At 48.2% G+C, this 15,842-nt stretch overlaps 5 protein-coding genes across 9 annotated transcripts; 2 read left to right on the plus strand and 3 right to left on the minus strand.

Moving 5' to 3' along the window:
* Positions 1–349: 349 nt before the first annotated feature.
* On the minus strand, positions 350–1,665 carry LOC121589975. Its single transcript, XM_041909281.1, has 3 exons — positions 1,431–1,665; positions 1,104–1,243; positions 350–585 (listed from the first exon to the last, which is right to left on the minus strand). The coding sequence occupies exons 1-3, from the start codon at positions 1,610–1,612 to the stop codon at positions 455–457; spliced, it is 453 nt and encodes a 150-aa protein (XP_041765215.1). The 5' UTR covers positions 1,613–1,665; the 3' UTR covers positions 350–454.
* A 2,309-nt stretch (positions 1,666–3,974) lies between these two features.
* LOC121590303 lies at positions 3,975–6,125 on the plus strand. 3 transcript variants are annotated; one of them, XM_041909844.1, is made up of 3 exons: positions 3,975–4,109; positions 4,967–5,192; positions 5,264–6,125. In XM_041909844.1, exons 2-3 carry the CDS (start codon positions 5,053–5,055, stop codon positions 6,003–6,005), a joined length of 882 nt encoding a protein of 293 aa, XP_041765778.1. In that variant the 5' UTR covers positions 3,975–4,109; positions 4,967–5,052; the 3' UTR covers positions 6,006–6,125. The 3 variants fall into 3 exon arrangements, with proteins under 3 accessions (XP_041765778.1, XP_041765777.1, XP_041765776.1); XM_041909843.1 differs by having other exon boundaries at positions 3,975–4,104; positions 4,958–5,192; XM_041909842.1 differs by having other exon boundaries at positions 3,975–4,104.
* Positions 6,126–6,607: 482 nt separating this feature from the next.
* Positions 6,608–7,499, plus strand: LOC121590356. The gene is made up of 2 exons (XM_041909961.1): positions 6,608–6,727; positions 6,808–7,499. The coding sequence occupies exons 1-2, from the start codon at positions 6,651–6,653 to the stop codon at positions 7,247–7,249; spliced, it is 519 nt and encodes a 172-aa protein (XP_041765895.1). The 5' UTR covers positions 6,608–6,650; the 3' UTR covers positions 7,250–7,499.
* An 8-nt stretch (positions 7,500–7,507) lies between these two features.
* On the minus strand, positions 7,508–9,235 carry LOC121590355. Of its 3 annotated transcripts, none has more exons than XR_006004416.1 (4): positions 8,734–9,076; positions 8,552–8,652; positions 7,867–8,471; positions 7,508–7,734 (listed from the first exon to the last, which is right to left on the minus strand). XR_006004416.1 is itself a non-coding variant. In XM_041909959.1 (4 exons), exons 2-4 carry the CDS (start codon positions 9,006–9,008, stop codon positions 8,350–8,352), a joined length of 498 nt encoding a protein of 165 aa, XP_041765893.1. In that variant the 5' UTR covers positions 9,009–9,050; positions 9,140–9,235; the 3' UTR covers positions 7,508–8,349. The 3 variants fall into 3 exon arrangements, 2 of the variants coding, with proteins under 2 accessions (XP_041765893.1, XP_041765892.1); XM_041909959.1 differs by adding an exon at positions 9,140–9,235 and having other exon boundaries at positions 7,508–8,471; positions 8,734–9,050; XM_041909958.1 differs by having other exon boundaries at positions 7,508–8,471.
* A 230-nt stretch (positions 9,236–9,465) lies between these two features.
* On the minus strand, positions 9,466–10,222 carry LOC121590357. The gene is made up of 3 exons (XM_041909962.1): positions 9,967–10,222; positions 9,762–9,892; positions 9,466–9,686 (listed from the first exon to the last, which is right to left on the minus strand). The coding sequence occupies exons 1-3, from the start codon at positions 10,095–10,097 to the stop codon at positions 9,565–9,567; spliced, it is 384 nt and encodes a 127-aa protein (XP_041765896.1). The 5' UTR covers positions 10,098–10,222; the 3' UTR covers positions 9,466–9,564.
* Positions 10,223–15,842: the final 5,620 nt, after the last annotated feature.

Genomic DNA, 15,842 nt, shown 5'->3' on the forward strand with positions numbered 1-15,842 from the left:
GTGTGTGTGTGTGTGTGTGTGTGTGTGTGTGTGTTGTGCTGCATCTTATGCAGCGGAGATTAGAGATCCTAAATGTTTTGCATCTTTGCTTAAGCTGCCTTCCATTTGGGTGGTAACGAGCGGCCATCAATCAATACCGATTGACAAATGTGTCTATGCGCCACGAGCCAGCAGTGCAGACGGGATGCATTTGCATTTGCGAAACGTGTCATCGGTCTGCGGGAGGATTATGATATTGTTTCTATCGTGTGCCGCAAATAAAACAAACATGCCAAGGTAATATGCCCATTTTTTTAAAGCAAGTGTATAAAATGTGTCGCCAATTTCACTCAATAAAGGAGATGTAATGTACAGAAAATGTTACTTTATTTTAAATACTCCAACCGTTGTACACAAATGCTTCACAGGCGTTGTCATGCTGGAATTTTGGTGCGATATTCTCACTCTGGGTATGCTACTTTTTGCCAAAGTAAAACGTCTTTTCAAACGTGAACGATTGCGGTTTCACGCGCTCTACTCGCTTTATGTCGGTAATGAGCCCCTTGGAGTGTAGATTGTTCAGAATTTCCTTGAAGCCTGCCGTTTCTGAAAAGGGAATGAAATAAATTAATGTTAGTAGCCCTCTTTAGAAATGAAGATAATTTATTTAACAAAAATAAAGCGAAAAACATGGACAATGCGGTGTTCAAAACAGTTTCTAATGATTTAAAAACGACAGAAACGATAAAAACGGTGAAGATACCCCTGAAGGTATGCAATCTGTGAAGCAGATGCATTGAAACATTTCAGGAGAAAATTTTCACTTGTGAAATATTTCACGTGAAATTCGAATAACTGTGGTAAAAGTTAAAGATTTCATTTTTAAATTGTTCCGTTGGAAATCAGAGTTATTCGACACGTTGTACCATATTCTTGCCCTCAAAGAATGGTGATCTTGTGGCAAAATGGATAGCAACTATTATGGTATGGATTTAGGTTTTTTGCGCACGTTGTCAAAGACATAAAGTTGAACGTTCTTCCTCATAATGCGGATCTTGAAGACCCATATCCGAAAGACACCTGTACCGCACAGAGCCATTCCTACATCGATCGCACACACTTACTGTCAATCTTTTCGGTGTATTCTACAAAGTACAGATAGTCGTCGTTCGGTGAGTTGAGCACCCACTTCCCGTTCACTTTCAGCGTGTCGCGGTCCCAATCGTACGCGTACTGCGAAAACTCCACGATCTTCAGCGGCAACCTGTACGGAAAAAGCAGTACGAGACAGCTTGTCAGCACAGCACACACACACACACACACACACACACACACACACACACACACACACACACACACACACACACACACACACACACACACACACACACACACACACACACACACACACACACACCCACCACCCATCTCACTGCAGCCACAGCACTTACTCGTCACTAAGCACATTGCTAACAAACTCCGTCTGGTTGGAGATGCGCTCCGTCACGACGTGCTTTACCGTGTAGAACGCACTGCCCTGCCCGATCACTGTCAGCAAAACTACACCGAAAGCCACGTAGCTAACCAGCGCACCGGCACAGACGCACTTGCCACCGTTACCGAGGAGCTTCATGTTGACAGTTCTAACAGCACCGTGCCAATGAGTACGGCCGGTAGTGGTGGTGCGAATTTTATATTCTTCACATCGTCCGCCCGAAACCCACCCAGAGAGAACTGTTCGAAAATGCTGAAATTCGGGTATGGGAATCGATTTGCCACGTGACGGGAGATCGCCTGCGTAAAAAGGGTGGAACGACCAACGGGTGCGAACGTTTGATCTTCTTCGTGCGCAGGGTGCTGGTTGGCAGCAGAAGAAGAGGAAAAAGAAGGGATTTTTTCTTCGCTCCATCAAGAAAGAAGCCGGCATTAGAAGCTTTCGGGTGTCGGGTGTTCCTCTCGCAACCACTCACCAGGGCGGGTGGGATTTTAACTCAAAGCGTTCTGTCTTGTAACGCACACAAACACGGAAGGAATGGGCGAGCTATGGGAATCAAGCCAATGCGGCTGGCTGCATTAAATTAGATGCTTTTTGCAGTGATCATCATCTTTGTTTTTTTTGTTGCTGTTCCTTATTGACCATGGTAAACATATTATGAATGAGTTTGGAGCGAATGCAGTTCCATGGGATGTTTACTCGCTTGCTCGATTTACGATCATTTCAGCATTGAAGGTTACATTTTTTGTTTGTTGTTAGATGCTAGAGATTGACAGTTGTATTGAGCTAATTCGATTTGTTGTATGCTGCGCTAAATGAGGAAGTAATAAAATTGTTCTTTATGTCGATTATGGCATGCCCGAAGCTGTGACGCTTAATCAGCTGCCACGTACCTGGCAGGAGGGTGAGTTTTGGAGTACCCTTACAGTCACTGCAAAGGAAGGCATTTTGTGAAGCACCTCCCGAAAGGTATAGAAAGCAGATTTACGTCAAAGGCTGGGCTTTTAATTGCCCATTGAGGTGGAACCTGTTTTGTCGATTTTGAAAAAAGAACTTGTGTTTGTGAGTTAGATCGACGCAGTCACGATCGCGCTCTGTTACGAAACCGAAGCAGTGCAATGCGTTAGAACTTGGGCCCGGGATGGTTTGGTCCAGCTTTCGAGCTGTACAATTAACACCTTGGAGGTGTTGACAGATAGTACGTGGATTTATTTACTTTTGGGGTTGTTAGAGCGGTTGTGGGGGCACTTGTTGGGCACAGTTGTTGGAGGCATACTTTCATTTTCAGCTAGATGTGGAGATGTATTGGTAGACTTCTTTGGGAGCACTTTGTAGCTAAAACCCACCAGCACCAAACGCACTAAAAACCGGTAAACATCACATTAACTAGTACAGTAAACTTTCCTCAGCAAATGTGTGTCACTGTTGTCGCGGAGCTTCGGAGGGTTCGTCGCTTGGCCGTTTTCCCACATTCATCCGATCGCTTCGCATCCATCGTCGCGATCGTACGGCCGCAGATATTTCATCAGCCATTCAAAGTAGGTACGCGACGCGCATTCCAAACGCTCAGACTGTGTCCACGCGTTCCCAAACCCCCGAAAATAAAGCTCGCAATTGTTCCACAAGGAAGAATTTAAATATTCATCAGTGTATGCCGACCGGCGACTGTTGGTTGTCGTTTAATCATCGAACCGAGTCTGGTGGGATGTTGTAAAGTTCACCGGCCCAAGTAACGCTCGTCTAACGGCGTTCGTGTGATTGGTGAATCTACGTGAAGAGAGAGAGAGAGAGAGAGAGAGAGAGAGAGAGAGAGAGAGAGAGAGAGAGAGAGAGAGAGAGAGCAAAGCACTTCCAAGAAATGATCCTCCAAGAAGATTGTCTTAATTAGCAAAAGGCTTATGTCCAGCTTGTTTTTTTGTTGGAAATGTTCTTGCCGATTTCACCACAAAAAAGCGGCAGGAGAGTTTGATATGTTGCCCGAACCCCCAAATAGACACTTTCGGTAGAACTAGTGGCATTCAACGAAGCAAAGGCTAGAATTGCTCGTTCCTTTTTAGTGGTGGTATTCCCTGGCTAGAACATCCTCCCAAATGGACATTTAGCAAGAGCGGCATGAATGAACCGGTATATGTTCGCTAGAATATATGTTCGGTATTGGGGTTCTACCCTCCCAAAAAGGCGGCAACAAAAAAAAACAAGCGTCTCTTTTCACATTCATCAACGGGCTGATTAGCAAGCGATCCTTCCAGTTTTTTTCCCCGTCTGCGTACGCTTCATCGTCACTTCCACCGCTCCTCTGTAGGTTCGGATGTGTTTTTGTTTGTGCTGGATAAATATTCATTCCGCACAAGCATAGCAGGCTCGTCGTTTTGGTATTAAACCAGTTGCCGAGTCCCCCTCCCGTACCCGTGCAGCGAACCAGCTGCAGCTTGCCACCGTTGCTTTGCGAAGGTGCTTCCGTGCCGTCCGACACACTGGAACTGGTCTGGTTGCAGCCCAGTCCCCAGTCAGTCTGTCTGTCGCTGTCCGCCGTGTGGTGGGTCAGCGGATGCTCATAATGGGCTGCAGATCGTGTTACAGATTTGATCTTGACACTTGCGCTGCTCCCATATGCCAGCAGCATCCCGGAGGTTAGGTTTGTTTTTTTTTTTTTGGGTGAAAAAGAACATGCACGCAGCATTCATAATCATGTCCCAATTAAGTGGTATGGCTAATCGACGTCAGAGAGTGTAGCAGGGATTGTTCTGTTGTGGTCAGTGTTTATGGTCAGCAACTTTTGACCCTCAACTGGAGATGTGGACCCCTTGTGTGTGTGTGTGTGAGAGATGATGTAAGGATGTGATTCTGGTGTGGTCCAGATTTGATCTTCGCCCAGGGAGGACACTGTTTTTAATGATGAGGTTGCATGTGAGATGAGTTGTTCTGTTAGGTTCGGAGCAACAAATGGGACATCCTAGGGTGAGAAAACGGGCAAACCGGAATCGTTTATTTTGCTGTTTGGTTTGTGTGAAGGTCACACAGGTTCAAGTGATGCTGCCGTACAGTAGTGGATGAGCGTAAGACGTGAATTGAACCATCGCACGTAGGGTTATTAATAGGCAATTGGCAAAGGGCATGGCGGTAATGATGGGCTGTTTGAGGCAAGAAAAAAAAATACAGGATAGATACACACATACACACACCTATTCTACATGCCCATAGACAGATCTCGCGAGCCCCTCTTAAGTAGAATGGGGTGTGCTACCTGTTCATTATGCATGAGGAGGGGAACTTTTTTTTTCGGTTTGTTGATGCGCGTCAAGCTCGCGATTGTATGCTCTCGATTGATCTTTGACGGCCGAACAAAAAAAAAAGCCCCTGCTAACAGCTTTGTGACGCGTTGAAATCGATGGGGAATTTTGTGGGCCCCACGCTGCTTGCTTGACGTGCTTCAGTAACACCGAGACAGTTTGGTGAAGATGTTTATTTGTTTTTTGTGATGAGGAAATTTAGCCTGCTGTCTGGCTGTCAGTGTGTGGGGGAGCTCGCGTGACGGAAGGAGCTAGTGTGAGCTTCTGCCCTGCCAACCGGCCGTAGTCATGAACGTGAACTTGAGGAAGCTACTCCTAGCCGCCGCTAGCTGCTGGTTGGTGCTCGTGTGTGGATCGCCCGAGCGGGTTGAAGGTGCCGGCCAGGCGGCCACCGTCGACGGTATACTGCGGTCGGTTGTTGCAGTACGGTACGGTATTCCCTCGAGCCGGCGCACCCACTGGCGATGGCTCTGTATGTTCTTTTACTATCCCGTTTCAGCACCCAGCTGGAACCGGTGGCGCAGAACCGTTTGTCCCAGCGAACAACGCCGACAAGACAGGGAGGCTTGTCCTGCGGTGGAGTGATACGTGTGCCAGGACTGCAACGGTTGTTTAACTGTGTCACTCCCGATCGGGTTGTATCACCGGTAGCACCTCCTCCCCAGTTCACTGTAGAAGCGCGTGTAAACGATAAACCGCAGCAGCAAAGCACGGTGGAGATAATCGCCTCCGACCAGCGAGCAACATGGTCAACGTACAGTGACGGAACGTCTTCGGCGATACGGGGCGGCAACGGACTCCCGCACCAAGGTGATCCGGCGATAGGTGCGAATCCACTCGCACTGATCATCCCCACGCAAGAGCAGTTGCAGCAATTCCAGCAGTGGCAACGACCGTACCAGCATCCCAGCAAACCGGTGACGACCACCAGAACCACAACCACCACCGCTGCTCCAGACGTGGATGAGATCTACTTCCCGCCAAGTGTTGATGAGCCGGTGCCAGTGCTCGGAACGGTGCGGCCTACGCAGCACTACACCACAGCGGCTCCTGCGGGAGGCTCGATCGCCGAACGGGTTCCGTGGGAAACGAGCAGTTGGGCCAGTGTGGGAGGCAACACGAAAGACCCGTCCCTGGAGGAGGAAGTAACGACCGAACCACCGCGCGAGGAGGAGGAGGAAGAGGAGCACGGGCTTGGCAATCGAATCGATCACAAGCTGCTTCTCTCGCTCGTTGGCTAAATTATAGCTTATTATGTGTTATTTGTACTTTGGCAGTGTAAACGGTGGCTCGTTATTGAACAGTGTAACATGTTGTGTGTCTTTTTGTATGGTAAAATTAAAAATGAAAAAAAAAAGGTCTATGAGTCTAGTAATTGTGTTTCTGCTACTGCGCCGTGTTCATTGATAACAATCTATTCTGCTTTGCCTCGCACGAATTCCAACACGAAGAAGGTTTTAGAAGGAAACCGGTTTAGGAAACCGGAAAGCAGCTTACCCAACCCTCCATCCCACCCGCTTTGAAGGGGTGGTTGGGGGGTGGTGAGACAAAGCGTTACAAAAAATCGCACACGATAAGATTACAGGTGGTGACGTAAATGTAGGTGCAAAGTGAAAGATGAAAGGGAAAATAAACAAATTTCAAACTAATGCAGCTGATCATGCGTTATTTCTTGCCCAAACACTTTTGGAAGATGAAAGGGAATAATAATATGTTTTTTTAAACTATTCATCTGATGCGAGCTATTTATTGCCGTGACTGTAAGAGATTAACAACCTACGAAATGGCAAACATCATTAAGAGAGTACTTGCAGATGATGAGGCTTAAAAAGATCCTTCATCCCGTTGGTCCGCATTAGTTGCAGTGCGATCGCGAACGGGTAACCATGGTGAAGATACGATCGGTGGTGTTTGCTGTGTGTCTAACGGTGGCAGTGAGCCTCTTCTGTCCAACTACAGCACGGTGGGCTTAGCGTTTTACAGTGCTTACAGTACGATCTGCATACTTTACCACTGCTGTTTTCGTGTGCTTAAACCTTGCAGACCACAGTTTTCCTTTCTCGGAGGCATCGGAGTACAAACCCCGGTCGGTGGAGTGCATTTGGGTGTACCGACGGGGCTAACCGTTAATGTGGGCCGGCAACCTGTGGCCCCGAAAAGTCCAGCAATTGTAACGCCCTTGCCAGAAGCTCCACAACCAATCGCGGAGAGCAGTGGTGCTCCTGAGGAAGATTTAGGCACGCGGCTTGAAGGAGCTTCCGAGAGTGCACCAGACGTAACGGAGGCACCAATTCACATGGAAGTGATCGAGGTTTCCCCGTCGGGCGAAATTCCCTGTCAAAAAGTGGAACTACCAAGTGACCCATCAAACGAAACAATCGCTGACAATGAGGAAGGCAACACGACGGAGCTGCCGTGTCTAGGGATTGGTGCAGGCAACCGGATTAGTCCGAAACAGGCTGCATTACTGTCACTAGTTGGTTAGCAATTGAGTTCGGGATGAATGTGAAGAAAGTGTATGTTTAAAATGAAAAAGCTCTTGCATCAATTTTGGCTTCCGACTTGCTAATACAACTCCAAGTGGCTCGTCAAGCTATACCCTTCTAGCTAAGAGGTTCAGCTTCCGTCCGACACCGTCCAACGCTGCAAACGAAAAAGGGTTTTCCCCGGTTCTGAGATGTGCCGCTCTGCCCAAAAGATGATAAATTTAAAGTACGGTCAAGTTAGTTTAGTCACGAATAAATTTATTATTATTAATTTCATTCAATTAAGTTTTACTTCGAAGATGCGAAGAAGGTAGCAAACACAAGGAGCACCACCACCAGCAGGTTAGCTTCCGGAGCGCACCGACCATCGTTGATGAAGAACTTTACCGCCGGAAGTGGGATGGTTGGCTGGTGATGTTCTTGGTGGCGGTGCTAGCTGTGGTGATTCCTTACCCTTTTGTCATAGAGAAACCTGTGCGGTCGGCTGTTGGGCGTTGGGGGGGGGGATGAGTGGGTATACAATATGGAGCTCGGTTGGTGATTCTTCACACTCGGGTTTTTGGGAATGATTAGAGAGCGCTGGAATGGATGGATCGGTGGTGCAGAACGGGCTTACCGTGTGAATGATAAAGGTTAAAAACCCTGGGCAAGCAATACTTTCGGCGTTCAATATCTGGTGTGGCTTTTGGCCGGGGAATCACACTTCATCTCGACCTGGACAGGCAGCCGAGACAGGCGCCACCTATCTCGCCATGGGCTAATATTTATTCGAAGTTTACCGGCGCAAGTTTTCCAGCGATTGGGAGGAACGCCCTCTTCCCTTTCTCAGCACAAATGTGACGATTTAAAGCCTGCCGGAAGTGTATGGCTATATGTTATCGCTTGTTGTAATAAATTATAATTGGATTTGTTTGTCTTTCGGTGGGAGTGTACTTTGGTCGGTTTGGTTTGGTTCGGTGAACGGGATTAGATGAAGATTAGACCCCGGTCCCGGTGTGATGTGGCCGATCTTTCCGAGGCCGAAAGTCACCGGCACTGGGCAGAGGACGGTGCGGTGATTCCGTTGCCATCACGTTGACAGGAGGGTTAAAATTAAGGCTCAGTTTTTTTTCACAGGCTCGAAACTCTTAATACGCCCACCGCTGCCGCCACCGACGAGCGATAGGAGCAGCTTCTCCTTCGCACTCACACCGCCAAACTTTGGCTCGAGTGCAATCGGTTCTATCGCGTAGAGAACGGGAGAGAATGAGAGGGTGTTAGCAAAGGGCACGGGTGATAAGCGGCGTCTTTGCGAAGGTTACCTTCAAAGTCACCGGTTCGCTCAAGGGTCAGCAGGTATTCACCGTCCACGGTGAGCACGGTTATGTACTCCACAATGCGATGCTTTATCACCTCAACCACACTATAAAGAAAAGGTATCACACACACAACCATAAGGTTCACGCCTGGAGAAGTAATCTTCTGGACTTCAAAAACCCCTCACCTGTCGTGTATTTGCTGCACAATGTGATCCTTCATACTCGCATACTCTTCGCTCGTACCATTGTCACTGTCCAAAAACTCACAGGCCGAAGTTCGCGTCGTGTTTGCCCTCTCGCCCGCAACAATTTCGAACGCCTGGCTGGGCCGGCCGACTTGCAGCACAATAATCGACGTACCCGTCGCCTCCAGCTGACTCGCTAATCGATCACAGTAGCCGCCGACGTCCAGCGTATCCAAGGGTACGGAGAACACTTGAAACACGCTGCCGAGTGTCATGCTAATGACACCGCCGATCGACAGCAGCAGTAGCGCGAATATCTGCCAACGATACATCACGAGCGCGGCCAGTTAGGACTGATTGATCAAGCGGTCGCGCGCGTGGTGATATTTAAAGTCTCTCCACTTACCTCCACTTTGTGTGCGCGCGCCGTGGAATGCAAAAGGGGTTGAACTTGAAGCTCACGACGACTTTTACATACCGTGTGGAGTCAGCATCGGTCTGTGTGTACGGGAAGTTGCCGGAACTCGGTGCAGTTCCATTGTAGAGAAGTGATTTGGTTATCATTCTAACATCTTGCTTGGGATCATGAATTTATGTGGAAAGGTGTCAGGTAGAGGAAAAAAAACACATCCCAATCAAAAGCAGTTTATAGCCGACACGGGTTTAACACGTTTCGGCATTGGATGTGAATAAGAGCCGTTTTGGAAACTGGTTTCCTTGCGAGCTGGATAGAGCAGGTCTATTTTTGGGTATTGAATTTATTATGGTAACGTTTGCTTTGCCTCAATAGCCGTGCAGATAGTGTGATAGCCTCATAAGCTTTCAGGAACCTTACTTCTTGTTGATGGTTAACGTCTTAATGTTTCCTCCACCAAGCAGCGAGAGCAGAACCTTCTGTGCGTCATCATCTGTCACATCGAAGTAGGACACCACCTTTGGTTGGTAGTTTTTATCTGAACATTGAAGGAAATGTACCATTCGAATGAGAACGAACTGTTTAAGGATGAGTACGGGTGCGTTAGACTTACCTAGAACTCGCTCCGAGGTTACAGTAAAAACGAGTCCATCCTCGCTCGCAAAAAGAAAGTTCTCTATGATCAGGTTTTCTGTGTCACCGTCAACGAATCGGGTCTGATGCTGCTCCAGGTTGATGTGCACACTGCAATAAAAACGGCAGTGTTAACAACGTTGCCAACTTTTGCCAATCCGTTTTCCTGCCTCTCGAAACCTTACCCACTCGCGAGCAGATCCGTCACGATCGTTCGTATCTCTTCGATATCGTCTTTCACGATCGGCTCTGCCTGCTGGGGTGCAGCCAGCGAAATCGCAATCGCTAGGCAGAGGAGAAACCCATGCTGCTTCATGCTGAAGCTGTTTGCTGTGTATGAGTAGTTTCGGGGTTTTTTTTTATTCGGTATAGTCCGGACACCAAGCGACTCTCAAGACAACTGGCTAGCGAATGATGAGTTGGCTCGATCGGTTGAAGTGTTTTATAAACAAGGAAGACAAGAAACGAGCCTGTGATAATGGTGGAGCTGTTGAGTTTGGAGGTGACGGGAGTGAAGAGATTGGAACTGTTCTGAAAATGAACCATTGCGAGTCGAATTCATTCCTGAACTTTGGTGACGTGTTGGGGAATTTCTGGAGTCAACTGGGAATCAGGAGTGCTTTTGGGCTGTCCAAAGACAGCAAGGAACATAAAATGGGATACGATCATCACGTGAGGTTCGTTAAAATGTAGGTTAAAGGCACTCTTCGTACGTTATTTTGGAGATCATTTTCAGTGACGCAATTTGTCCCGCGTGGAAGCTGTTGATGCATTTCGTCCCATTGCGCAGCTGTTACCGTGGAAAAGCCCTTTGCGTCGGATGCATCACCCTTTTTTTTTTAAAGTTCCCCGTAATCCTTTACCCATCGGGGAAACCCTCGAGTACGCGGGAACCGCATGGTGCTTCATTCGGCGCGCCCGGGGTTAATTCGATTTATGCATGCATTCGGTGGCACCGAGCGCGCTCGCGAAGGGAAGGAATCCTTTGCATACCAGGGGGTTATTGGCAGCTCCGTAACACCGAGCCGTTGCGTGTAACCCCTTCGAGCGAGGACGCGCATGCATGCCATGCCTGCTTAATCAATAACCAATCAATATAGCACGGACGCGATGCAAACTGTCAGCTGCTCATCTCTCCCAGGCGCGTGCTTTCGAGGGCTTTCGACACATTGAGTTACGAAAACACGGAAAGGCACAGGCACCCAACATGAGCGAAACGAAAAGGGTATGATCATTTAACCGGAAGCGGTGTTTGAAATTAAAATTATGCCTGCATCGAAACGCGGCAGGACAGTTTTCACCGTTGCCGCTGGGTGTTGTTGTGTACCGTTTGGCGCAGTTTGCTCGAATTGGTACAAATTGAAAGCGCAAACATGATTGGGTTTGAGCTGGAAACTGCGCAACAAACCGAAACGGCGAGCGGTCCAAGCAAAGCGCAAACGTGTGTCGAAAAGGGTTTCGAAGGTGGGTGGTGGTGTTTCGGTTTTCATTTTAATTTAGACAGGAAATAAACAAAGCCCCAAGTCCTGTGCGTTGCTGCAAAACACACACACACACAATAGGGCCTTGAGAACGAGAATGAGAAAACAAACCGTTGTCCTGTGCTTGGACGAGGAAAGGGAGGACTTTCAGTGAAAAACCATTCCATTAGTGGGGTAGTGGGGGTTTTCAGTCCCAAAAACACACACACTCGAAGAAACAGAAATGGAGAGGCGGCCCGAATTCCCGGTATCGAGAGGACACAGGGATTGAGGAGGGACCCGGAGGCTACTCCGGAAGGCTATTGCTGCAATGTGGTTTGTGCTGGAGAGTGTGAGTAGGAGTACTGGTGGTTGGAAAAACAAACAGACCACTCGACCAAAACCGATGTCCAACGTCTGTCGAGCTGGCCATGGTAGAGTGGAACCGGCTTGGCAAGGAAAAACATTCCACCGGTCTGAAGTCCAAGGAAAGGCGTCCCCCGCTTGTGGGGGAGAGTGAAAGGTTCGGAACACATTTAGCTGAAAAGTTTCTTCAAAAGCGCCCCAGGAGCTACACAGGACACAGACACAAACACACACACACACACACAAAGCGTTTTACGGGTTGGGGATGGTAGCTACCGCTACGTTTCGTATATGTGTGGCATGTGCTCCAAAGAGACACGGACCAACATGGTCGCTGTCCGAAAGTGGAAAAACCCTCTCCGTCCGAGGGCGAGGGCTTTTTTGGAAGGAAGGTTAAGCTTGTTTGAGGATAACACAAACATGGGTCGAATAAGGCTGAGGCTGCCCATGGCGCTCGGCAAGCAAACATTCGGCCGGCACTTCCTCACACAAAAAGACGTCTCGGTAGTTTCGCTTCAGGGGGAGGTGCGAGGCCGCCTTGGCCACCAACGAACGAAAAAGTAGCCCTGTGCGCTAGAATGCCGGGGAGGAAAAGATGTACGAGCAGATTGTGGTAGCGGTGTAGCGCAGTGTCTATTGAGAGGAATATCGATCGACGGTAGTAGTAGTAAAAACAAAGCAGGCGCCTAACCTATCCTTATCGTACTCACCTTCGTTGACCGTGTGCAAATGAGACAGAAGCAGGGAACTCGTTGACCTAACCTCAGAAATTAATTCCCATATCCCAAGACGTTCGTTAGGGGATTTTAAGCGCTGGTCATCATTTTAAGATGCCCCTCGCTTCGGACGCTTCCCTTTGTCATTGTGGCCTCTGCCGACGACTTTCATGCTGGCAGGAATTTTAATCACTTTGATTTATCCATCTTTGCTTCCGCTCGCACGAAGACAACTGGTCGGGTGGCAAGAAAGGACGAAGAAAAATGAAAGAAAGGGGTTTGAGAGTTTGATCCCTTTACCCCGGTGCCCGGCCGATGGATCACACCGAAAACTCGTACGTGCATAAGTGACACCCGGAAAAACGAATGACCAAAAGTCGTCTCTACATTAGCATGCCCATTCCCGGGTGCCATTTTCACTTCCCTTGCCCTCGGTACCCATTTCCCTTACTTAACAGAAAGAGAGAGAGAGAGAGTGAGAGAGCTTCTTTGAACGCAACGAACCGTTTTCAATTCAACTTCAACCGACACCGTCCGTTCTCAATCGTCCGAAACGGCTCGTGCGAACAGCCGAATGTGTCCCGGGTCCCCGCCCGTCCGGTCATGGGCTGGCGTCATCGCAGTATGGCACTGGTGAGTCCGGCACCGGAAGAAATATGAAAAGTTCTTAAGTCTTTGATTTAAATTTCGGTCACCGGGTGTTCCCGCCGCCATCTCATCCGCCTGCCGTTTCCATGGGGACACAATCTTCTGCCTGACTGGGTCCGGTTCTGGCGTACGTGTACACATGCGAGGCATTGGCTTTGAGGCGACCTGAACCTGAACCTTAGGGGAGGATATGAGAATGCTTATGATCATGGGCTAAGTAGGTGACATTATTTAAATTCTAGCTAGCTGTTGGCCAGGCCTGTTTGGTTCGGGGCTTTGCTGTTAAGACGACCGATGGTCTCTGTGTCTGTGTGTGTGTCGGTCCTGAGGAAGGAAGGAGGGATCAGAATGAAGAGTTTTCGATTTTTCAACGTATTTATTAGCTAACCCAAAGGGCGCTTAGTAGGTATGGTGAGGGTTTTAACGTACTCTCGGCGCGCGTGTGTGGGCGAAAGACGCCGAGCCAACCATGCGTGCAGTGGACCCGGTCCACGGAAAATAGCCAATTTCGTGTTTGAAAGCATGATGAATGGGGAGCGGTTTCTTTCGCCATAGCTCTTGAACTCTTTTCCTTTGCTGCCAGTGGCCGTTGAGTATAAAGTTGAACACAGTTGAATCGAAAGATTGCTGGCAGTAAAGTGACAGGAGGCGGGTTAGGTCATGCAGGCGAAAGGGGTGTTTTGGGCAACCAAAATTAATACACGCTCGGGTCGGGACTGGGATTAGGGCACTATTAATAAGTCACACAAGCGCAGATGTAGGCCAATGAGTGCCGGGGTAGTGCCGTTCGTTTGGCACACTGGACGGGGCAAGTTACGGGTAGTTTGGTTTACTATGCTTCAATTAGCTGTCTAGAACGACGCGGGTGACGTCAGCCGACGATGCGGTCCAGCTGCTTTCCCGGAGAGTGATGGCGGTAAGATGGATTTCGGGAGACAGTTTCGGTCACTTTGTGATTGGGCGAAGGGTGGTGGTTTTTAGGAGGATGAAGAACATCAAGAAGTGGTACAAACTATTGGAGGATAGTTAAATGAGTTATCATTAGTGTATGTGGAGAAGATAATAACTTAAATAGGTATAGAAGTATAAAACATCTTTAAGAAGTAATACATTACATTACATCTCGTACATTAAAATGAGACCAGAGACTTTGGAAAATGGGCAATTTTCACCATATCCTACAGACGCTCTTTACTGTGAGTGTTGCGACCGGAGAAGTGTAGTAGTCCATATTACTCTTGAAACAGAATTATTACCCAAACATTTTCGCTATTATATGACAATCAAAGTTTAATAATATTTATTTTTAGTAACTTAATCAATCCTTGGAAAGATAATTTGCAAAAAGCTATCAACATGCTTAGTATAACTCGAGGATATGGCCAAAACATTACTAGAATCCTCGAATAAAAAGTTAAAAGTACCTTCAACATAGCGAGTCACTGTATAGACGACACGACAATAGCCAAATACGGAGACTAATGCCCACCGGGGGAATTGACTCTGCAAACCGTTGGCTCAATTCTTCAATATGCCAATTCGAAAGCAAAGGATGACGCGTTTCTCGTACCAACTAGAAGCAAAAGAAAACCTTACATTCTAACTTCTATGTCCGAGCAATGCAAAACTCGCACACCAGAATTTTGGAGTAGAACTCCTCAAACTGTTGGCCATAAAACGATTTTCACCCTCCGAGGAGCGCTCACAAACGAAGTTGGAGTATTATTTATCGTTTTGAAAAATATAAATAATCTTTTCTATCCGTGGGTCTGCCAAGCTACGGGACCAGGAGCGGACGACTTTGCTTCTTTTATTCCCAAAACCAAACCAATCCGAAGCCGAGGTAGGCGATGGCCGGGCGTTTGTAGCTAGCAATGGAAATTACTCCATCGCTCCCGGGGCTCGTGTACGTGATCGTAGCGTTTTAGGTGAGGTTTTCCGAATGATGCCACTCGGGCAGGAGGGAGTTGGGTATGGCATGGTGATGAAAAATAGCACATGATAACGGTTTTGGACAGTTACCAGCCAGCAAAACGGACGACTGCTCCGTTAGCATACCCAATGCCTGGCCCTTTTACACGGAATGGATGCGGCAGAGGACGTATCTCGATTCTGTTGTGTGGTGGTGGTGTGTTTGTACGGTACAGGGGAGAGGCGAAAGAAGTTAGAATGTTTCCTTTTACACCCACCACCCACTCTCCCACACACCGAGTGGGAGAGTTAGTTTTGCTCTCACTCACTCCCCGTCCATCTCCTGTTTGTGTGCCTTGATAGTTACCATAAATGGACGCTTGTTATCTTGACCCAGGGTGATTAGAATTCCTAATGAATTCTTCCCTTTCGGTCGTCCACCCCTTCAGGCTGACGGTGGTGTGTGTGTGTGTGTGTGTTTGCAAAAGGAAAGGACGGTGTACCTAGTGCTGGTCCGTTCTGGGAATTAGGAATAGAAGGGGGGTTTTCATCTCCTAACAAGCACCGCACCGGTTGGTCTTCGATCGATTGGGCCAGGTTTTAAGATGGAAGAAGATTCCACATCTCAAGATTGGCCTTTTTGTAGCAGTGCTGAGGGAGACGGGGACCGTCCTGTGCCGGTCCTGTGGCGGAGAAGCAAGGCTGGGTTTCTTACATAACCGCAGAAACCAACCTTGAGGGGGGGGACTTCATCCAAGGGACCATCTACCAAATTGACTCTCGATAATGGGGTTTGCGAGACGATCCTTCCAGAAGCGATGATCGACGCAATGATATGCGTTGGTTAGCCGATTTAATTTTATAATAAAACAAATTCAATTTTGCTCAGCTTCGGTCGGTACTCTGCAGGATCTGGATCGGTGGAAGAGCGCGGTATGGAGCGTTTTGCATCTCCTACCT

This window comes from Anopheles merus, chromosome 2R (genome assembly GCF_017562075.2).
Source record: "Anopheles merus strain MAF chromosome 2R, AmerM5.1, whole genome shotgun sequence".
In the NCBI taxonomy this organism is placed as follows: domain Eukaryota; kingdom Metazoa; phylum Arthropoda; class Insecta; order Diptera; family Culicidae; genus Anopheles; species Anopheles merus.